Below are 23,486 nucleotides of genomic sequence, written 5' to 3'. Positions count from 1 at the left end.
TTGCTCAAACTCATGTCCATTGAGTTGGTGATGCCATCCAACCATTTCAACCTATGTCACCCTCTTCTCCTCCTGCCCTCAATCTTCCCCAGCATCAGGGTCTTTTCCAATGAGTCAGCTCTTCGCATCAGGTGGCCAAAGTATTGAAGCCTCAGCTCAGCATCCGTCCTTCCAGTGAATATCCAGGGTTGATTTCCTTTAGGATTGACTGGTTTGATCTCCTTGCAGTCCAAGGGACTCTCAAGAGTCTTCTCAGCACCACAATTCCAAAGCATCAGTTCTTCAGCACTCAGCTTTCTGCAGTGCAGGAGACCCAGGTTCAATTCCTGGGTTGGAAAGATCCCCTGGAGAAGGAAAGGGCCACCCACTCCAGTATTCTTGCCTGGAGAATCCCATGGTCAGAGAAGCCTGGCAGGCTATAGTCCACGGGGTCAGTAGAGTACAACACAACTTAGTGACTTCACCACCAGCCTTCTTTATGGCCCAACTCTCAACTTTCACTTTCCTAGGTATATAGATGTGTTGAAATTTAAGATGTTTGCTTTCTTAAAAATTAATTAACCGTTTTTAGAGCAGTTTTAGGTTCACAGAAAGTACAGAGATTCCTCGTATACCTCCTATCCCTACACACACACAGCCATCATCAACATGTGTCACCAGAGGGTACATCTGTTAGAACCAATGAACCTATACTGACACACCATTATCACCCTGAGTCAATAGTTTACACTAAGGTTTACTCTTAGACTTCCCTGGTAGCTCAGGCGGTAGTTTACACTAAGGTTTACTCTTGATGTCGTACATACTATGGGTTTTGAAAAATGTATAGTGACATGTGTCTTTATCATTGTTGCATCAAACAGAGCCTATTTTTAATTATTAGAGTAGAAACATAATTTTAATAATGTCTAAAAATTTTTTATCACCTACTACATGTTAACACCATATAACATCACATAGCTGGAGTTTGTAATTATACATTACTAATTCCATAGCCTGTAACCTTTTGTACACAGGTAAACTTTATGTGCTTAGCACCTGGCTCTGACTGTTGGTTTTCATAACTGCTGAGAGTCAGGATAAAGACCATGTGGTTAACTTCTTGACCATTCCTCTGATAGCGTTTTGGAGAACCATTTCCAGTCCCAGAAGGATTGCTATGAAAAGGAGATTGAAGCTCTGAACTTCAAAGTGGTGCATCTAAGTCAGGAAATCAACCACCTGCAGAAATTATTTAGAGAAGAGAATGACATCAATGAAAGTATCCGTCATGAAGTTACCAGGCTAACATCAGAAAACATGGTATGATCTCAGCCTTTATTCTAGAGATGTCATGCTTTAGTGAAGTAAAGTTCAGTGTCTCAGCTGGAAAGCAAATTACATTTTCCAGGAGTGAAATAGCTGGTTCAGGAGATAAAACTATAAAATTATACCAGCCTGGAAAGCATTTTGAAAGTGTTTACCATAGGATGAATCCAAGTTCTGTGATTTGTGTGTGCTTTTAAATTTATGTATGCTAAATCTAGCCCTAACCCCTTGGGAAGTCACAAAAAGCATAAATATAAAAAGGTACCTCTTGAGAGGGGCTTGCATGCAGAAGGTCAGTTGCCCTATTCTAGCTCTTCATCTCACTGGTTCAACAACTTCCTTCTTCCATGATGCCTGCTCTTCTCCACTGCGTTTGTCTAATTCTTCCTCCTCACTTTTATCTACTGGTATGAAGAAATGCCTTAGGAATCTAATTATCAAAAACATGCCTTTCTTAACCCCATACCCCCTGCAGCCACCGCCCCTATTCTCTGGGGGACTTGGCTATACTTCTTCATGCCATCCGGCTGTGACATCTCCACTCATCTCCTGTTTGTGGCCACCCCGTGCCGCGGTGTGTCCCTCCCTCTACCTGAATCTGCCTGCACAGAACTGAACACAATGGGTTCCTTTTCACCCTCGTCTTGGTCTCTCTGCAGCATTTGGTGATGTTTTTAATCACCCCCTCTTCCTCTTTATTGTTCTCTTGGCTTCCAGGACACCATGCTCTCCTGGGTTTCTCATTCCACCTCACTGGTTGCTGCTTCTCAACTTCTTTACTGGCTTTTCCTCCTCTGCCTAGCCTGGGAGTATTAGGAAATCTCAGGGATGCGTCAGCAGGTGAGGAGAAATGACTCTGGGCACAACAGATGTGTTAGTTAAGGACCTGCACATTTTTATCTACTCCTTGGCTGAAACTTTAATGAGGAATTTGCAGTGAGATCCGATTGCACAATCAAACAAGTATTTTTCATCTTGACTTCAGAGGCACAGGTGTTTTCATAAACATGTACAATTAAAAAACTCTCCTTACCTGACTATGCTCAGCTGGTAAAGAATATGCCTGCAATATGGGAGACCTGGGTTCAGTCTCTGCGTTGGGAAGATCCCCTGGAGAAGGGAAAGGCTACCCACTCCAGTATTCTGGCCTGGAGAATTCCATGGACTGTATCGTGCATGGGGTCACAAAGAGTTGGACACGACTGAGGGACTTTCACTTTCACCTGACTACAAGTGGAAATGGTGGGCATTTAAACAAGTATACAGCTAGACAAGGACAGAGGATTATGAAACATATTGGATCATTCCAGACCTCTGATAAAAAAGCAGTGCATGGCCTGGAATTCACAGGGCACAGTAGGACCCCCTTTGAGATGATTCTCCTATTTCTAGATGAGGAGATGATGTCTCTGAGCAAAAGAGACTGGTTATCATTCCTCCCATCATCTCCCCTCAGCTCTGCAGAGAATTCCCATAAGTCCTCCCAGATGGTACCCCCCCAGGAGCCCGCGGGGATGTGGAGGGTGAAGCTGGGTGAGAACCACACACTCTGAGCATGCTGGTGTTTCTTGTGACAGAATAGGTCTTGAGGTAAAAAAACATGATTTCATCCAGTGTAATACCTTGGCTAGCTGTCTTACATAACTATACTAGACGTATGTTCCATGGGGTTAAAGATCTAGACAGTTTAGTTTGCTTCTTAGCAGCTCTGGGATTTTAAAGTTCATGCATCAAAGTGTTTCATATTCTAATATTTCCAATTCTTCTGTGAAGATGATCCCAGACTTTAAACAGCAAATTTCAGAACTGGAAAAACAGAAGCAAGATCTTGAAATCCGCCTGAATGAACAAACTGAAACCATGAAAGGTAACTGGAACCGTCATGAACCTGCTTTTAGAAAACGGTTTCCTGTTGGGGGAAGAGGTGGTGAGGGAGTTGGGGATGGACATGTACACACTGCTGTATTTAAAATGGGTAAACAACAGGGACCTACTGCACAGCACATGGAACTCTGCTCAGTGTTATGTGGCATCCTGGATGGGAGGGGAGTCTGGGGGAGAATGGATACATGTATATGTATGACTGAGTCCCTTTGCTGTCCACCTGAAACTATCACAGTGTTGTTAATTGGAGTAAAACATGGTTTTACTCCAATATAAAATAGAAAGTTTTTTTTTTAAAGAAAATAGTTTCCTGTATCCAGGAATGACCAAAAGGTCATTGTCAAACTGATTCTCCATGGACTTAGGTGACATAAATGTGAAAGTGGGATGTGTGAACGGTGCAGTAAGATTCATAGGCATTTGAAGGCAGCAGCTGCCTCCAAGCCCTGTTGACTTTTGCCAACTGAGATCTCGGGCTCCAGTGTTGCTTGATATTCCTATTTTTAAAGAAAAAATGGAAATCCAGATTTCTTTGTGAAATATCACAATTTTTAAATAATGGCGTAAGAAGTTTTTAAATATTGTTCAGACCAAATAAAACCTAATCTCTAGCTGGGTGCATTTTAGAACCCCTGATAACTGGAAATATGAAAATATGATCAAACCCAAATCAGAATACAGTGGTATGGCCCCCCAAAGGACTGATAGCTCTTCTCATCATAGGAAAACTAGAAGAATTGTCAAATCAGTTGAATCACAATCAAGAAGAAGAAGGAACACAGAGAAAGTAAGTGTCAACCTGCATGTACCTCAAGCCCACACTCATGTAATGCTTGGCTTTTCTGAAATTGTGGGAGATACCAAAGAAGGTTATTAAGCCACAAAAGCGAGATATTCTTAAGGTATATGATTTGTTAGCCTTCAAGTGTAAAAAGAAATACTTGTGTACACACACACGCCTTCCTCTGGGATAAGGTACAAGCAATGAAACAAACAAAACGTTGGTTGCCTGCAGGAAGGGTAACTGGGTGGCTGGTGCCTGGAAGATGGAGGAGACTTGCTTTTCACTGTGTACCCTTTTATGCCCTTAGAACATTATGCCATATGCATAAATTATATCTTTAAAAAACTGATAAAATAACATCATATGAGAGAGAACAGTGTTTCTTTCAGCAGGCCACTTAGGATGAGGCTTAAAATCCATTTTGATAGAGAATCTTCATTTGATAACCCCCCCCCCCAAATTACATCCTGACCATCTGGTGGAAACAGAGCAGAGCGTCTGGTGGAAACTTGTGAGAAAAATGTTTTGTGGCCAGCTTGTTGAGATACTTTGTGTAAAATTTTTTTGATGATGGTCAAAATTATTTTAGTAGAAATTTGAACCATTTCTCTGGAGAAGTAGATAAAAGAATAATCAGATAGTGGTATTTTAATTCATATAAAACACACATCGAGCTTTGACAAATACACAAAGTTGTGAAGGTGAGTGAGGCATTTGCCCAAACCCTCAATTTCCTCAGTGTCTTGTGTTCCAAGATTCTTACCTGTGTAATTTACTTCCACTCATCACTGAACTTCTTCCAGTCAATCAGAATGGTGAATTCCCTTAGTCATATTCATGTACAGACACAGAGCGCGTGGGTTCTTCCCTGTCTCTTAGAAATATAGAAAGATTATGCATTTCCTGTTGACTTTTCCATCATGGAGAAGTTGACAAACATTCATAGAATCACTGGATCATTAAGTTTAAAACATTTTTAAAGCTTTATTTTAATTCAATTCTTTCATAATAAAATCTCAATTTAATTATTTATATGTAACTCAAGTTAGAATTGCAATTTTAGAGCTTTACATCCATTAATATGGTACCATTTTGTATCCTAGTGTTTTTTCATACCACATAACATTGCTCATATCAAATAATATTTTTATAGCTTAGATTAGATTGTGCTTTTGTATGGTAAAAATATTTTGGAAAATTTTATAATCTTTAGAAAAGTCAGTTACCCTGACTTCTTCACTGTGAATTTTATTCACAATCATTTTGTTATCCTAATCAGATTAAAACTCTCATATTATTATTTATCATCAGAGGAATAGATGTCAAATTTGTCATTCAGGTTCACTCCAGTTCAAAAATCCTCGAGATACTTAATTTCAAGAAAAATAAATAGACACTCTACATCCCAGAGAACATTTCTTACCACATGACTTCATTGGGAGGGTTGGGGCCAGGTGTAGGAAAGTAGTGGGCACCATTTTAGGACTCTGGATGGGTTCCCTTTTCTTCTCTCTCTGATCCCTGGATTTTTTAGTATCTGGTCCCAGGCTTTTCACAAAGGAGATAATCACTGGGCTTTTGGTCATAAGGGTATGAGTGGGTATGGATGTCTTATGGCAGCCATCAAGGGGTGTGGGCAGGTGAGGATGAGAACTTTTTATCAGGTTAAGAGACTGAAGCAGCTGTGGACTTTTGTACCCCGCTAACCCTGGTCTCTTCCCCTCACTGTGAGCACTCCCCTATTCAGGTACAATTTGTTTTACACATAAGTTGGCCAAACTATTTTTCCACTGATTTTTCATGATGGTCAAACTGATACCAAAACTTCCTAATTCTTTCCTCAGGACCATAGAAGCCCAAAATGAAATACATACCAAAGAGAAAGAGAAGCTGATGGATAAGATTCAAGAAATGCAGGAGGCCAGCGAGCACTTGAGGAAACAATTCAAAACTGAAAATGAAGTCAAGAGTAGTTTCCGGCAGGAAGCATCTCGTCTCACTATGGAGAAGAGGGTGAGAAGTTTTCTAACCTGTTGATAAATGACTGTCTGTGTGCAGGTATCACTGAAAGGGGGGACAGGCCACCCCAAGCATCTGCTGAGCAGCATCCACCTCCCACCAGAGCACTCTGTTTCCTTTTCTCAAAAGACAGGTGGTCTCTGAGGTTACGGCCACTGCAGGGGAGCTGGGGATTTACACAGGCTGAGGGAGGACCAGTGGAGGGTCCTGAGCATTGTCCCACGGGCAGCGCTTGTCTGAGATGACAGCACCCTTACCCAGAGCGTGTTGAGGATGCCAGGCTGATGTGTGACCTTCTCTGAACAAAGCTTACCCCATCCAAGGCCCCTGCTTGCTTCTGGGGGAATGCTCTTCCCATAGTTTTCAGAGTCAAAATGTTCTTCTGTGAAATGATCACAAGTAGGTGGCTAACTTTTTAAACTGTGAAAGTATTCATCCAATTATAAATGCCCCTGTCAAAATGGCATTTGGCAACTCTGTTAGCTCCCAGAAATTCTTCTGAAATTGTATTGGTGTGTGAAACCCACGAGGATGAGAAGCGCCAAAGTAGCAGATGGAGTGGTTTCCTGGGAGGTGGATGCTCTCAGGCGCCTTCCTGGCCTGGCAGCCTCCAAGACCATGACCAGGTAAGGGCTCACCCAGGCAGTGGTCAGCCTGCACATGTCCACTGGCTCTGCTCGTCCTCATCAGCTCCCCCCTCCCCCACTTCCTATCTCACAAGAGAAACATGATAGGGTAAAATCACATTTTGCAGTGTCAGGACTTAACTTAAAAGGGTAGTTATATATAAAAATAGGAATGCAGAGAGTTTAACATTTAATAGGAAACAATACATTCTAGTCAGATGATCCAGGTCATCACTTGGGTGATGACCATCTTTTTTGAGAGGGGTATGTCTTTCTGAGAGAATAGATTTCTCAAGTCACACTGTAAGGATAGTCTTATTAAATTTAGGACCCATCCTGATCCAGTGTGACCTCACATTGATCCTTGGTTTAACTGCAACTGCAGAGACCCTATTTCTAGTAAGGTTACATTCTGAGGTTCTAAGTGGATATGAAGTTTTTTGAACTTTTATTTTATATTGGAGTATAGCCAGTTAACAATTTTGTGATAGTTTCAGGTGAACCCTGAAAGGACTCAGCCATGTATGTACATGTATTCATTCTCCCCCAAATCCCCCTCCATGTAAGCTGCCACATAACATTGAGCAGAGTTCTCTGGGCTACACAGTAGGTCCTGTTGGTTATCCACTTTAAATATAGCAGCATGTACATGTCCATCTAAATGGATATGAATTTCAAGGAGATACTGCTCAGCCCACTACATGATCCTCTGAGTCAAAGAAAATCATTTATTTAAAATTGGATAGAAAAGTTTAAGTGAGCTTCTATTTATCAAAGAAATACCAAATTAAAACTGGGTATTTTTTTGATTCTCAAATAATGGAGATCTTATGGTGCTGGTGAGAACACCTGGAAGTGGGCCCAGTCACACGTGATTTCAGGGGATAGAAATTGGTGTCAACATTCTTGGGGGCAGTTTGGAGGAAAATGTCAGGAACCTCTGAAAGTGCATTCCCTTTGACTCGGTGATGCAACTTCTGAGATTCTGTCCTAAGTAGATAATCAAATATGTGAACAAAGATTTTCATCTAGAATGATCAGCATAGTGTTATTAGTCACAGCAAAAAAGAAAGGATGCCCAGCTGTAGTGGGTAGGTTATATTATTGTATATCAGATGATAGTTTGGTATATTATCAATGATGGGAGAAATATCTGCAATATAACGAGAAACAATTTAAAACTTTACAAGCAGTATGACCCAATTTTATAAAATGGATATATGCCATATTAGGAGGGAAAAAAATGAAATAAATCAAAACGTAAACAGTGATTTCCTCAGGTTCTGGATTGATGGGTGACTTTAATTATTAGATGTATAGTAAAATAGGCTCAAATAGGAGGGAAGAAACTGCACCACACCCCCACTTGTGAGGCCCGATAAAGCTCCAAACATGTTTAGCCAAGGACAGGACTATAGTAGGGAGAGGCAGCCAGGAGTGGAAACAGCACAGCTTCCCTGGGCTTTGAGAGTCCCCAGAGGGCCCGTGGCTGCAGGGATGGACTGCGAGGTGGGCATTGCTACATCAGAGAAGCCTGAATCCTTTCTGTGTCAAAGCCCTTGAGGTTCAGGAAGGACCTGAATACTCTCTGCCCTTTATGGGAAATATTTATAGGTGTCCAAGACTCTTCTGGTTCTTGAGCCAAATTCAGCGTGGGCAGGGCCACCCCCTTTATCAGGAAGGAGAGGCAAAGCCGGGACCCAAATCCCTGAAGCTTCTCTGCCTCCAGCTTCTGACATCAAGAGAGTGCATTTTCACACCTGCGTATTTTTAAACTCTCTATGATGGTCATGACTTTATCAAGGAAAAATTAGATCAAGATAAATGTGGTATATCCATACAATAGGATAGTATTCAGCCACAAAAAAAGGAGTGAAGTACTGGGAATTCCCTGGTGGTCCAGTGGTCAGGGCTCAGTACTTTCACTGACTGGAAACTAAGATCCCATAGCCAAAAAAACAATGAAGTACTGATACCTACTGCAGCACAGATAAACCTGGAAAGCGTTATTCCAAATGAAAGAAGCCAGACACGAAAGGCCACATATTCTATGATTTAATTTGTATTAAATATCTAGAATAAGCAAATATGTAGAGACAGTAGATAGATTAGTGGTTGCCCAGGACTGGAAAGGAATAGGAGGGCAAATGGGTGCCAGCTAAAAGTTATATGTTTCTTTTTAATGTGATGAAAATAATTCTGGAATTAGATGGTGGTGATGGTTGCACAACTGACTATACTGAAAATCATGAGTGTACACTTTAAATGGGTGAATTGTGTGGTGTGTGAATTATAGCTCAGCAAAGTTCTTACCAAATAATAGAATTAAGATGCTTCTGAGCTAACATCCTCTTTCTTTTGATTTTTGTAGGATCTTGAAGAAGAGTTAGACATGAAGGAAAGAGTGATTAAAAAGTTACAAGATCAAGTGAAGACTCTAACCAAGACAATTGAAAAAGGTAGAAAAACAACATTCACTTTCCAATTTTTTTGAACTTTCAGCTAAAGTTTACATGTGTTGACATATTATTTCCTGCTGTGGTCCAAAGAATTTGAAAACTGAAGAAATGAGTCTCCACTGGTGTGTTTGGGTCTTAATGATGGGCTAGTGGAGATCCTTAGAGGCAGGCAGGTGGCTCACCACCTCTCAGGTGATACCAGATGTGCTCATGTAATTGTAAGGGGTACCCTGGAAGGAATACTTTTAACCTCTTTCTCTGTTAACTCTCTTGTAAAAATGGAACTGTGAAAAAGTTTCAGATTTCACTGCTTTAAAGTTTATTTCCTCTCTGTTACATGGGGTCAATATCCTAATTTCTATTAGAAGAAAAGATACTAGATAGCTAATTAGATATCTCTAAGATAGCTCAGAAGCCAGACTGAAGTCCTCAACATGAACTGAACTGCACACCGAGTGTCCTTATAAGTTCCCGGGGAAAAGATTCTCCGCCTTGCTCTCCTTCGCCTTCTTCTATGTCACTGAATTTTTCTTTTTTTAAATTGATTTTTAATTGGAAGGTAATTGCTTTACAATGCTGTGCTGGTTTCTGCCATACAACAACGTGAATCAACCATAAGTATACATCTGTCCCCGTCCCTCTTCAACGTCCCTCCCACCCCCCATCCCACCCCTCTGGGTTGTCAGAGTGTCAGTAGGTTGAGTTTCCTGTGTTATGCAGCAGCTTCCCACTAGCTATCGATTTTACGTATGGTAATGTATATGTTTCAATGCTACTCTCTCAGTTGATCCCATCCTCTCCCCTTCCCCTGCTGTGTCCACAAGTCTGTTCTCTGTGTCTGTGTCTCTATTTCTGCCCTGCAAATAGTCACTGAAATCTCCTGACTTTTCTCGTCTAACTCTTTACTCTTTTGTTCAATATTGCTTCTTTCTCCCAGTCTCTGTCACTGAGGCTGTATCTGCAACTCTCAGCTCCTTTTACTATACTCATTTCTTTGAAGAACTCCTTTATTGTTTTTTTTTTTTTCCCAACTCTCACATCAGACTTTTAAGTTTCCAAAACCAAAATGAGGCTCTTTTCCTTTCAATAATTATTGATAAAGGTCATTCTGCCCCATGAGGGAAGAGACCTTGTCTGTCCTTCCCATTGCCCTTTGGTATCCCCATTGTTGGAAAGAATGAATCAACTGCCATCTCTACATAAGGACTTCCAAAATCCCCCTGCCGTTCCTCACTTTTCCTGAGTCCTACTCCCTTTTTGCCTCTAAGATTACTCCTTCACCTTTCTATTATCACCTCCAGCCCAACTTGTTTTAAGTGGAATGCATCAGCTTCCATTCCTATATCAGGTATCTATTGATCATATAACAAACTACTCCCAAATTTAGTAGCTTAAAACAACAAACACTTAACAGTGCAATTTCTGAAGGCCAAGAATCTATAAGCAGCTCAGCTGGGTGGTTCTAGTTGTGAGTCACAGTAAAGTAGTCAGCAGGGATGCTGACATCCTAAGGCTTAGCTGGAGCTGGAGTACCTGCTTCCAAGCTCACTCACATGACTGTTGTCAGGAAAAGCCAGTACCTCTAGGACACTCTTTAGGTGGTACTAGCTCCCAAGGAACATGCTCAGATACAAGTCACCACACTTAAGAATACCCGAAATATGATGTCCTTATCAGGTACTTCTGCATCATTTATTGGTTTTCCCGGTCTAGATGCAGTTCAGCAATCAGAGGTCCTTCTTATCATAAACAGGTTGCTTAGTAAAATAGTTAACATTCTACCTTTATCAGTCTTCAAGGGAACAGGGCTAGTAAAGCACAGAACAAACTCTCATGCAGTAGAAGAGAGTTCTGTTAATTCTTTACCTGTATTATCTTCTTTCTCACCCATCAGAGCCTACTCACTTTTCTTGGCCCAGCTGGAGTGCTACCTCCTTCAAGAACCGTTTTTCAACAGTTCTAACCTACCTCTGCATAAATTCTTATGTCTTCTGTATTTATTTCCTATGGCTGCCTAGCAAATCACCATGAAATTAGTGGCTTAATAGAACACAAAACTTACAGTCCTGAATGTCTGAAGTTCAAAATGGTGTTCCCTGGCTTAAAATCAACATGTCAGCGGGGCTTCTGGAGGCTTTAGGGGGAGATTCTATTTCCTTGCCTCTTCCAGCTTCTAGAGGCCCCCCACTTTTCCTGACTTGTGGGCGTTTCACCGTCTTCAAATTTGGCAGCATAAAATCTTTAGAATCATTCTGACATTCTAACCTGTGCTTCTGTAGTCACATCTCCTCTCAGAGTGGACGTGAGTCTTTGGGGACCAGAGGGCATACTGTGGCTCACCCAAAGATGTCCACGTCCCAATCCCCAGAATCTATGAGTATGTGACTCTACATGGCAGAGGGGTTTTGTATATGTGAGTATGTGAAGGACCTTTTTTTTTTTTTTTTAATTATGTGTTTGGCTGCCTCAGGTCTTAGCTGTGGCAAGCAGCATCTTCATTGCATCATCTTTTGTTGTGGTACACTGACTCTCTAGTTGTGGACACGGGCTCAGTAGCTGTGGTACTCAGGCTTAGTTGCTCCATGATATGTGGAATCTTAGTACCCTGACCAGGGATTGAACCCATGTCCCCTGCATTGAAGGTGGATTCTTAACCACTGGACCACCAAGGGGAGTCCCTATGTGAAGGATCTTGAGATGAGGAGAGTATCCTGGATCATCCAAGTAGATCCAATATAATCACAAGAGACTTTGTAAGAAAGAGACAGGAATGACAGAGTGAGGGAAAGTGATGTGACAATGGAAGCAGAGACAGAGAAAGAAGTGATTATAGAAGCAGAGGTCAGAGTGATGTGGCCGGAGCCAAAGAATGTGGTCAGCCTCTAGAAACTGAAAAAGGCAAGAAATGAGTTCTCTGCTAGAGCCTCCAGAAGAAACACAGCTCTGCTGACACTTCGATTTTTGTAAGATCTGTGTTAGTCTATGAACTCCAGAACTGTAAGATTTTTAAAATTGTAATTTTTAAAAATTTTGTTTATGCCACTGAGTTTTTGGTACCTTGTTACAGCACATAGGAAACTAGTCCAGCCACCTTGGGGTCATGCTGTTTGGTGATTGCACACTACATGTTTTGTGAATCTCATTTTTTTTTTAACTGTAATAAGGCAGGAGCAACAACCTGGATTGCTTTCATATCCCTACTGCACTCATTATATACCAGGTGACCATGAGAATATACACTGGCAGCTATACTAATGGATATACTCACAGATAAGAATTGCTACCGGGAGAAATTCTGCAGGATTCAATAAAGTTTGCATTTATTGGAAAGCCAGAGAATTTCATGGGCAAATCAGCCAGAATGGGATGGAAAGAGATGGAGTAGTCTCATTATAATGCTGGTGGAAGTTGTTATTGTGTATTTAGCTGATTATTTGCCTCTGCCTACAGCCAATGACGTGCACCTGTCCTCGGGACCCAAGGAGTACCTTGGAATGCTGGAATACAAGAGAGAAGATGAGGCCAAGCTCATTCAAAACCTCATTCTTGGTAGTGAAACCTGGAACTCTGAATTTTTGCATAATTTTTGAGAACTTGAGCATTAGTCATTGCCACAGTCTTGGGCAGGGATGATAGTTCCTCTTTTTCCTCCACTGCTTCTTCCCCTAGCACAGAGCTTCTCAGCCTCACCATTTTTGACCATGTGATTCTTTGTTTCAGGTGGCTAGGGGCTTTGTATTGTAGGATATTGAGCAGTATCATTGGCTTCTATTCTCTAGAAGCCAGTGGCAACCCCTAATCATGACAATTAAAAAAAATGCCTCCAGACATTGCCACATGCCCTCTGCCATCTGATACCTTGCCTTCAGTTGAGATGCACTACCCTAACCTCTTCCCAAGTCCCATCACATGGTCAGGGTAGAAGACATCTCCTCATCTTTGTATCTGAGCACAGGAGCCATGGGAGAAGTAACTTGTGGCTCCCTTGTTCCATTTGCCTTCTGCTGAGAAATTCGTTTGCAGGTAATATGACAGGGCCTTCTCAGCCACAGCTATTACAGGAATCTCCCAGTGGGCATGCTCTATGGTTGGCAGTCTTAGAACCAGTCCTACTAGTCTGTCTTCACCATGGAAACCACATAGTTTTCTAGAAAGGAGAAAAACTGCCTCCCTATCAGCTGGTCCCAAGATCTCAAAGCAGAAAGCCCGTTTAAGAGCCTTACTCCTCTTCTCCTAAGTGACCCTGCTCAGAGCACATGAGCCACCTACCCATTCTTTTCCACCCCTCACTGGTACACAGCTGAGGGGCCTCTTTGTTCCCCTGTCCTAATGCAGACATGGGGAGGTCTTTATTTGCTTTTCTTAGCTTGTTCTATATTTTCTCTCTACATCCCTACTCTGACTTCCAGCCATTCTCTTCTCTTCAAGGCCAACTGATCCTCCTCTGCAGGACTGTTGTACACCTGTTTTCTCTATTCATAGCAGATGCATGTGATTGCTGAGATCATTCCATCCTCATCATAGAGGCTGAAGTGGGGGTGCATGGACTGGGGCCCCTCTCTTACCTTGGAGATATGAAATTCTGTCTTTTATTCAACCTTGAAAAAGAGAAAGTACTTTGCAAATGAAAAGTAAGAGAAGCAGGTGGAAACTGCATGTATATTTTTGCTAAGAAAAAAAGCCAGCCTTAATTCCTCAAAGGGGAAAAAGAGATCTCTGGGCATTCAGGCACTGCATCAAGTACAGAAAAGCAGACATCCCCACCCATCATCATAGGTTTCTTATCGGGAGAGCTGTAAGCCTCACTGACTCTTTCTGCTCCAGACCTGAAGCCCCGCGGTGTGGTGGTGAATATGATCCCCGGGCTGCCAGCTCACATCCTGTTCATGTGTGTACGCTACGCAGACTCTCTAAATGACGCCGACATGCTCAAGTCCCTCATGAACAGCACCATTAGTGGCATCAAGCAGGTGGTTAAGGTAGGAACTACTTTTTTGACATTGGACCTTGGTATTATGGCTACTTTAGGAACATTTGTGGAAATGACCAGATGCCCAGACTTTTCCCATCCTTTATCTCCAGTGTTTGGTCAACCACATGATTCTTCAAATCAGTCAGAGGCCCAGTCAGTGAAAGACACCAAGCTATTAGAAAAAGACAACTTAAGTCAGACAGCCCTAAGGGTGGGACACTGCCAGTTACACCTCAAGTCCTTACCTGTAAGACTACAACCTGATGGCCACCACCTCATCACATCTGTCCCCTCAGGTGTGAGATTCTTGACTGTAGGGAGTATATGTCTATCCACGTAACAAGTTTGAATGCCAAGGAATGGGAAGAGCCGAAAAATTGCTTCCCTTGGCACTTATATAATTCTCCTTTATAAAACCACAGTATATACTTTTATTCTTAGCCCAGACATGAAGATAAGGTATATGTAAGGGACCAGTAAAATATAGATCCATTATCCTTTATTCCCTTCCAAATAAGAAGTAGTGTTTGATTATGAGATATATTTAAAATGTTTAGTTGGGAAAGTCCTATCTCACTTTTAGTAAAATATGTGTTCTAGAAAGGTCATGAGCAATCAAACCCTGTCTTAAATACTCTTGAAAAAGAGAAGAAATAAAAACAGCAAGTGCATCGAGAAATGGGTAATTCTTCCACTGTCCACCCTGCCCAATTTTATACTAAGAATTCATTATTCATCAGGAGTTAGGAGTAGAAAACTAACATTGATTTGTTTTACAGTCACTGTCTTTATGGGAGCTACCAATGTGTTCTTAGAAGAGACTGCCATAAATTCATGTTTTCCCTGTTCCAATTTTCATAAATTGGGTTTTCTCCAGACACACTTGCATTATGTTCCAGGCTGTAGGCACACAGTATTTGCCCCTTCTTGCTGCTCTGGAATGTTTAAATACTTTGAAAGTGAAAGATACATAGCTTAAGGAGTATAAATCCTTTCTTGTGAGCATCTTCCATCTCACCTTCTTCAGCAGCTCCATGCTCCTCCCCACTCCAGGGCACAGCACATTAAAGCAGCCCTCACTTGTTCCACATACCCCCTTGACCACTGTGCCCTTTTCTCACACACCCCCTCCTGGCTGCCAAAGCACCTAAAATAGTTGTCTCTACCAATTATTTTTCACTCCTTACAATCTGGCTTCTACCCACATTACTCCACCAGTAATTCCTCTTGCTAAATCCAATGGTGTTTTATTAACTCTTATTCACTTTAAATGGATTAAACAGTAGCAGCACCTCTTTGAAACTCTCTGACATTGTTTTTTAAAACCCAGGGCTCTCCCAGTTTTCTTCTTATCTCTCTGGTCTTCATTACCTCTGACTCCTTTGCTCATTCCTCTCCTTCCTGTCCCATAAGTTGGAGTATTCTTGCCAGGAGAGTCCTTGATCCTGAGCTCTTGTCTGTCCACCCTTTTCCTTCAAGGAGGATATCCTTCTGCCTCTCTCCTGTGGTTTTCTCAGCTGCCCTGGTTCCCCATCATTTCTGCATCCTCTGAGTTTTTGTAGCATAGCCTATGCCTATCATGTAAGCTGTCAGCCACCTATTTAACTGTGTCCTATATATGTCATGTCTGTCTTCCCAGTCAGAATGTGACATTTGGAGGCCAAGGACTGAGACATTTCTCAGGCATTCCTACAGTGCCTGCTTTAAGTGTCAGAACAGATGATATAACCTGTACAGAAATACTTTGCAAACTATAACCTGCTAAATAAATATGAGTTTACTTTCATGTTGTTGTTGTTCAGTTGCTCAGTCATGTCTGACTCTTTGCAACCCCATGAACTGCAGCACACCAGGCTTCCCTCTCCTTCACTATCTCCCAGAGCTTGCTCAAACTCATGTCCATTGAGTTGGTGATGCCATCCAACCATCTCAGCCTCTGTCATCTCCTTCTCCTCCTGCCTTCAGTTTTTCCCAGCAACAGGAGGTCTTTTCCAACGAATTTCTCTTCACATCAGGTGCCCAAGTATTAGAGCTTCAGCTTCAGCATCAGTCCTTCCAATGAATATTCAGGGTTGATTTCCTTTAGGATTGACTGATTTGATCTCCTTGCAGTCCAAGGGACTCTCAAGAATCTTCTCTAGCACTGCAGTTCAAAGGCTTTGGCACTCAGCCTATTTTATTGTCCAACTCTCACATCCATACATGACTAGTGGAAAAACCATAGCTTTGACTATATGGACCTTTGTAGGCAAAGTAATGTCTTTGCTTCTTAATATGCTGTCTAGATTTGTCATTGCTTTTTTTCCAAGGAGCAAGTGTCTGTCTTTTAATTTCATGGCTGCAGTCACCATCCTCAGTGATTTTGAAGCCCAAGAAAATAAAATTCTTTTTATAGTGTAAATTTAATAAAGTCTTTAATGAATAAAAGAAGAGTTCTTTTTGGTCAAAAGCCACCAGCTAGAAAAACAGGTAAGATATGTCTGTTCTTGGCTCAGAACAATAATTCAACCTTGTCTTTTCTTGTTTTGTTTTTTTTTAAGGAACATTTAGAAGACTTTGAGATGCTGTCCTTTTGGCTTTCCAATACCTGTCATTTCCTCAATTGCCTGAAGCAGTACAGTGGAGAAGAGGTAGGGACGCCTGCCTGCTCTGTGTTCTGTACTGACTGCCAATCTCCAACCTCCTCATGAGCCAGAACTCGCCAGAGGAATTAGGAATCAGACTGCCCAGTCCAAGGACATCCTCTGCTCCAACTGGTCTTCGGGCTTCCTTCTTACCCAGGAGACCAGCTTCACATCACCAGCTGAATGGAGGTCACAGGCAAAAAGACTTCCAGAAGGAGGTTTAGACTTCGGGCATGATACTAAGCCTCAGTGTCCTTGACTTTCAAAATACATGAGGTGGATTCTTCCCTGGTGGTCCAGTGGTTGAGACTTCATCTTCCAAGGAGAGGGTGTGGGTTCAATCCCTGTTTGGGGAGAAATAAGTAAAGAAAATCCAACTTCTAACCAAAAGGAACACTGGGGCTGAGAGGGTCACAGACCAGTCCTTTTAAGATAAGCTGGCATCTGTGTGGCTTTAACGGGAGGCATATCGTCACCATTTTTAAAAATTTATTTATTTTTTAATTGCATCACCATTTAAAAAATCCTTTCTTTACCCTCTTTAACCATGTATACAATGTTTTTTTCCTTGTCTGAAGATTTTTTAATTACTATATTTTTATTTCTAAAATTCCAATGGTTCTTTTTTACCTCTGCCTTTTACAATGTCCTATTCTTACCTTAATTTTTTTTTTAATTTTACTTCTTTGAACATTGTAAATGTATTACCATGTTCAGGCTGGGCTGCTGTAACAGAATACCACAGACTAGGTGGCCTAAACAACAGAAATTTATTTTCTCACAGTTCTGGAAAATGGAAATCTGAGATCAGGGTGCAAGCATTGGGTCACTGGTGAAAGTCCACTTCTGGACTTGAAGATAGCCACCTTCTCCCTATGTACTCACATGGCCTTTCCTCGGTGCATGGGATAGAAAGAGAGATTGATCTCTCTAGTGTCTCCTTTTATAAGAACACTAATCCTATCAGATCAGGACTCCCACCCTTGTGACCTCGTTTAACCTTAATAACATGGTGACAGAGACCCCATCTCCAAATCTAGCCACAATGGAGGTTATGGCTTCAACATATACATTTGAGGGGGAAACAAATATTCAGTCCATAACACCCATATTAAAGTATTTCAGGTTGGTCTATACTCTGTAACTGTAAAGTTATGAATCTCATTTATTGCATCTATCAACCTCTTACAGCAGTTTATTTCCTTGGATGCTTCGCTGTTTTTCCTATGAGCTTCCATGGGGGTTGTTTTCCAGTGTAGTCTAACTCTGGAGGCACATATTTGTTGAAAAGTTAAACAGAACAGTAATATTTACAAATCCTTAGATTCAATCAACTGTAGATCATGTAGTACTATATAATACATAACTCAGTGAAAAAAGTCCACATGTAAGCAGACCTATGTAGTTCAAACACATATCATTTAAGGGTCAGGTGTCATTAGTTATAAAAAATAAATGCTATCCCAAACATTAAGAATTCATTTGATACAGATCAGACATTAAGTATAGGAGTTATAGTAGAAACTTATTGTAATATCATTAAATACAGAGATAGTATTTTAATTTCCTATGTGTCTACATTATTCTAATATTTATATGTTCAAAATTACTTTCAGGAATTCATGAAGCATAATAGTCCACATCAGAATAAGAATTGCTTGAACAATTTTGACCTTTCAGAATACAGACAGATTCTTAGTGATGTGGCTATACGAATATATCATCAGTTCATTATCGTAATGGAAAATAACATTCAACCAATAATAGGTAAGAAAAGAATCGATGACGAAGAAATATTTATAATGATATTGAGACCTTAAAAAATAAATCTGCATGGAATGTGTAATTGAAAAGCACATAATTTTTTTAAGCCAATAGTAAAATAATTTATTGGTTTAGTCTTATCCTTTTCTGTCCCACCCTTCCCCCAAAGAAAACAACTAAGTCATGTTGACATAAGTGGTTTTAGTCACTAGGGTGATATTTAGTACTCATAGTAGCAGAAAAGGCCAGTGTGGTGTTGATAATCCAAATTGTGATTTGGTCATGTTTCCAGTGGTATAAGCAAACGTTCACACAAAAACCTCTTCATCTCCCGAAAACAAGCACTCATTTTCAGAGGTGGTACAGCCATGATACTCAGAAAGGAAGAGAACCATTTTTTCCTCAAGTAATACTATTTTTAGAGATTTTCCCTAATGACAATGCAAATAAGAGATTCACAACATCACCTAGATAAGTATGATTCTCTATTGTACCTTCAAAGAACATAATTTTAAAACAAGAAACTTTACTAATATAAATGCCCACTATTTAATTCTCTGATTGCCTAAAATGATTACATATTTAAAAGTACATGGGTCATAGTTTTCTTTCTATAAGGGGGATCCATCCTGTAGGGAAAGGTTTGGGAGACCTGCTGCTAATTATGTGGCTAATCCTGGTTCTGAGCCAAGTATTTTTGAAATCCTAGAGCCCTACTCATGTATATTTTCTTGTATACTTGTATACTCTTGTATACAAATTCTTATATACTTTCTTCAGTTTTCTGAAATTTAAATACTGTAGGCTTTAAGTAGTTCCAGACCATGAGATGTCACGCTAACCAGCTTTCTCTCCTGTCAAGCTGGAAGAAGAGGAACTGTTCCCCTGCTGTAGATGGTGGTTCATTCCCATCCACCCCTTACACCCTGGTGTTCCCCAGCCCTCCATCCTTCTTCTTTCTCTGTTACAGCTGTATCCACACTAACTCTTGTGAAAATTGTCCCACTCCCTGAAACAGACACATGAGAGCAGGGGAAATGTCCTCTGGGTGTCCCCACTGCATGTGCAAGAAAGCTTCCATTTTTCTCCGTAGTGCCAGGCATGCTGGAGTACGAGAGTCTGCAGGGCATTTCTGGCCTGAAGCCCACAGGCTTCCGGAAGCGGTCCTCCAGCATAGACGACACGGATGCCTACACGATGACCTCTGTCCTGCAGCAACTGAGCTACTTCTACAGCACCATGTGCCAGAATGGCCTGGACCCTGAGATCGTGAGGCAGGCGGTGAAGCAGCTCTTCTTCTTGATCGGGGCGGTCACCCTAAACAGTCTCTTCCTGCGCAAGGACATGTGCTCCTGTAGAAAAGGGATGCAGATAAGGTAAGACCCATCAGCCACCACTAACCCTGGAGAGGCGGGCCAGAAAGGATGCTCCTGGAGTCCGAGACCACACACTCTGCCCGCCCTCCCTTCACAAGAGCGGCACTTCTGGAGGGTGTGCAAAATGACCCTTAGAGCCATGGAGATGTCAACTATCTGATGCCAGGCCCTCCTCCCATCATTCTGCCTATGCTAACTTGACACTCTGGCAGAGTGACTTCAACTAAGAACTAATAGCTGTGTATTTTAAATTCTGGCCCTCTGTGGCTATCATATATGCAGCCAGTATTTGTTGACCCCCACCTCCGTGACTAGCACTGCTGGTGGGGGACGCAGGAAACAAAGGAAAGGGTGATTTGATCCCTGCTGTTGAGAAGCTAAATGATGATTCAAGACCACTATAATTAAGTCATAAATAAGTGGTACAGGAAGTGCTTCAGAGAGGAGAGATGATCATGGCCAGAAAAGTTAAAGAAGCCTGAAAACTGTTTATGAGTGATCAAAAATGGAAGAACATTCCAGGCAAGGGAATGAGTGGGCAAAGGCATAGTGGTAGGACTGAGTGAGGACCCCTCTTCTGCTGCTGCTGCTGCTAAGTCGCTTCAGTCATGTCTGACTCTGTGCGACCCCATAGACGGCAGCCCACCAGGCTCCCCCGTCCCTGGGATTTTCCAGGCAAGAACACTGGAGTGGATTGCCATTTCCTTCTCCAATGCATGAAAGTGAAAAGTGAAAGCGAAGTCGCCCAGTCGTGTCGGACTCGTAGTGACCCCATGGACTGCAGCCTACCAGGCTCCTCCGTCCATGGGATTTTCCAGGCAAGAGTACTGGAATGGGGTGCCATTGCCTTCTCCAACCCCTCCTCAGGCAGGAGTAAATATTAATAGCTCTGTCTAGATTAAGTGAAGGCTTATGTCAGGATCTACAGGACTGCAGTAGAGTGGTAAGCTGGACCCAGATTGGGAGGGTGTAAAATGCCAGGCTAAGCGTTGAGAGTTCATCCTGCAGACATGGTTATCCAGTTTTGTTTTGTTTTTTTTTAAATTTCTTTTTATGTATTTATTTATTTTTGGCTGTGCTGAGTCTCTGTTGCTTTTCGAGGGCCTTCTCTAGTTGCCTCTTATGGGGCTACTCTCCTTTGCAGTGAGAAGGCCTCTCATTACAATGGCTTCTCTAGTTACAGAGCATGGGCTAAGTAGTTGTGGTATGTGGGATTAGTTGCCTGGTGTTATGCGGGATCTTCCCGGACCAGAGATCGAACCTGTGTCCCCTGCTTTGGCAGGCAAGTTCTTATCCACTGTGCCACCTGGAAGCCTAGTCATCCAGTTTTGAGGTATGTCAGCTTCTCTGTCCCTAAACCAAGAAAACACAGATCATTAGCTATTGTTTGAATTAACACTGTCACATGATTAGAAAGCATATCATATAGGGTAGATATTTAAGATGTTTTAATATGTACACGGATATAATACCTGTAGGTGACAGGAGAATCTGGGGTGACGATGATGGCCGTGACACAATGAAAAGTGACCCGAAAAGTTTATTAAGCCAAGCAGTGAACAAGAGGCATCCTTTACATCTTCTTAGCGTTAGTGAAACTTGGACATCTCTACAAAGCAGTGTGTGAAATTCCCATGACCCCAGGTTGTGGTTTTCAGATTCAAGGGAGTATTTAGGAGGGCTGGGCTTTGTGGGTCTTTTCCTCTTCACTGAGAGGAAAGGCGTCTGTTTATTTCCCAAGCTCTGAGCAGATGCCCTGAAGTCCTCTGGGGCAGGCCTCAGGCTTATTTAAAGTCAAGTCGTAAACCTACACGTCACCAAAGTCTTTGCTAAACAACTCTTATTCCACCAGTAGGTCCCCAGGGTAAGTGAACATTTGTCCCCATAGGTGCCCAGCACTCTTTCCTCGCACCAACTGGAAGTGCTATTAGGGAAGTACCCCCTTTCCAGTGTGTTGCTCTGAGTGAATAGCACGTGCACCTTAGAGACATTTGTTCATTCAGATATTGATTCAGCTTCTGCCATAAACATGGTGCTCCAGGATTGGCAGTGATTTTACCATGACAACATCAGCACTGCAATAGCAAAACATGGACACAAGTGGAAAATCAAACTCCAAGAAAAGAAAAATAAACAGTGGACAGAGTAGCTTGAAAACAGGCACTGGACTTTCTGACTGCCAGGAGAAAAAAGCAAAACATCAGTAGCTCTCTGGTCTCATCTGGCATGGTGAAGCAGACCAGTTCCTGGGAAAATGTAAAAATTTTCCTAGTATGTAGTTCTTTTTTTAGTTCCTAGTGGGCTGCCATCTATGGGGTCACACAGAGTTGGACACAACTGAAGTGACTTAGCAGCAGCAGCAGCAGTCATAAATTTACAAAAAAGATTATCTCATGTGGAACTTTATCTCACCATCTCCACAATAGCATTTTTATTGCAAGTTCTATTGTGGTTATTTTGCCCAGGCATCTTTTTTTTTTTTTTTTTTTTGGCTCTGCTGGATCTTCATTGCTGTGCAAATCTCTAATTGCAGCAAGTGGGGGCTACTCTAGTTGCAATGTGCAGGCTTCACATTGCAGCAGCTTCTCTTGCTGCCGAGCATGGGCTCCAGGTGCAGGGGCTTCAGTAATTGTGGCTCATGGTTTCAGTAGTTGTGGCTTCCGGGCTCTAGAGCACAGGTTCGACAGTTGTGGTGTATGAGCTTAGTTGCTCCACGACAAGTGGGATCTTCTCGGATCAGAGATTGAACCCGTGTCTCCTGAATTGGCAGGTGGATTCTTTACCACTGAGCCTTCAGGGAAGCCCGCCCAGGGTTCTTTGACAAGAACCTAGGTAGGGCCTGTGGAGACAGTTCTGTTAGGAACCAGCATGATGTGGCCCAAGTACAGACGTTGCTTATTGTCCTGAGGGAATCTGGAGAGAATACAAAAGGCGTTGACTTGGGTCTTGGAGGACAAGAAGGATTTCAGCCCAAGAACTAGAGAAATGAGCACAGGCCTCAGTGAAGGAACGCTTAGGGCAGGGTATGAATAGCCCTCCTTGAAAGGAGAACCCGGAGTGATGGGGGGATCTAGAAAGGCAGCAACCTCAAGAGTTTTTTCTTTTTCAGAAGGCTTTAAACTATGGATTAGATTTTTTTTTTTAGTAGTTGTGGGATTATTCGGGTTATGGATTTCATCTTAGGTGAGTTTGGTAGTTTTTGGTTTTCAAGGAGTTGGTCCACTCCATCACAGTTGAGGTAATGTGTGTATCACTGTTCAGTATATTCATTTATTATTCTTTTAATTTCTGCAGAATTTGTAGTATTGGCCCCTCTTCCACTCCTCTATGGCTAATTTGTCTTCTCTTTTCCTTGGTCAATCTTGCTACAGGTATATCAGTTTTATGTTCTTTTCAAAGAACCGGGTTTTGATTTCATTGATTTTTGTCTTATTTTTTAAATGTAATTGATTTCTGTTACTGTCTTTTTTCATTCCTTCTGCCTACTCTGCATTTATTTTTCTTTTCTTCTAGGTTCCTAAAGCAGAAGCCTGGATTATTAGCTCTGAGACTTTTCTTTTCTAACATAAGCATTTAATGCTCTACATTTCTCTCCAAGCACTACTTTAGCTCTATCCCCCAACACACAGTTTTGATGTATGTTGTTCAGTTCATTTTTGTTCAATTCAGA

General features: G+C 41.8%; 1 protein-coding gene across 2 annotated transcripts in view; it reads left to right on the top strand.

Annotated features, from left to right (window-relative positions):
• MYO5C (myosin VC) overlaps nucleotides 1–23,486 on the top strand; it is a 115,165-nt gene that overhangs the window by 80,854 nt on the left and 10,825 nt on the right. The window contains exons 29-38 of one of the 2 annotated variants that reach the window (XM_043920792.1): nucleotides 1,122–1,302; nucleotides 3,082–3,175; nucleotides 3,916–3,979; nucleotides 5,821–5,989; nucleotides 8,993–9,080; nucleotides 12,531–12,629; nucleotides 13,905–14,059; nucleotides 16,593–16,682; nucleotides 18,293–18,443; nucleotides 19,534–19,816. In XM_043920792.1, the coding sequence (XP_043776727.1) occupies nucleotides 1,122–1,302; nucleotides 3,082–3,175; nucleotides 3,916–3,979; nucleotides 5,821–5,989; nucleotides 8,993–9,080; nucleotides 12,531–12,629; nucleotides 13,905–14,059; nucleotides 16,593–16,682; nucleotides 18,293–18,443; nucleotides 19,534–19,816 (1,374 nt within the window). Of the gene's footprint in view, nucleotides 1–1,121; nucleotides 1,303–3,081; nucleotides 3,176–3,915; nucleotides 3,980–5,820; nucleotides 5,990–8,992; nucleotides 9,081–12,530; nucleotides 12,630–13,904; nucleotides 14,060–16,592; nucleotides 16,683–18,292; nucleotides 18,444–19,533; nucleotides 19,817–23,486 lie in introns of those variants that run through there. The other variant, XM_043920793.1, reaches the window with a different exon arrangement.

Source organism: Cervus elaphus, chromosome 12 (assembly GCF_910594005.1).
Source record: "Cervus elaphus chromosome 12, mCerEla1.1, whole genome shotgun sequence".
Taxonomy (NCBI): Eukaryota; Metazoa; Chordata; class Mammalia; order Artiodactyla; family Cervidae; genus Cervus; species Cervus elaphus.
This window is presented reverse-complemented; position numbering and strand designations above follow the sequence as displayed.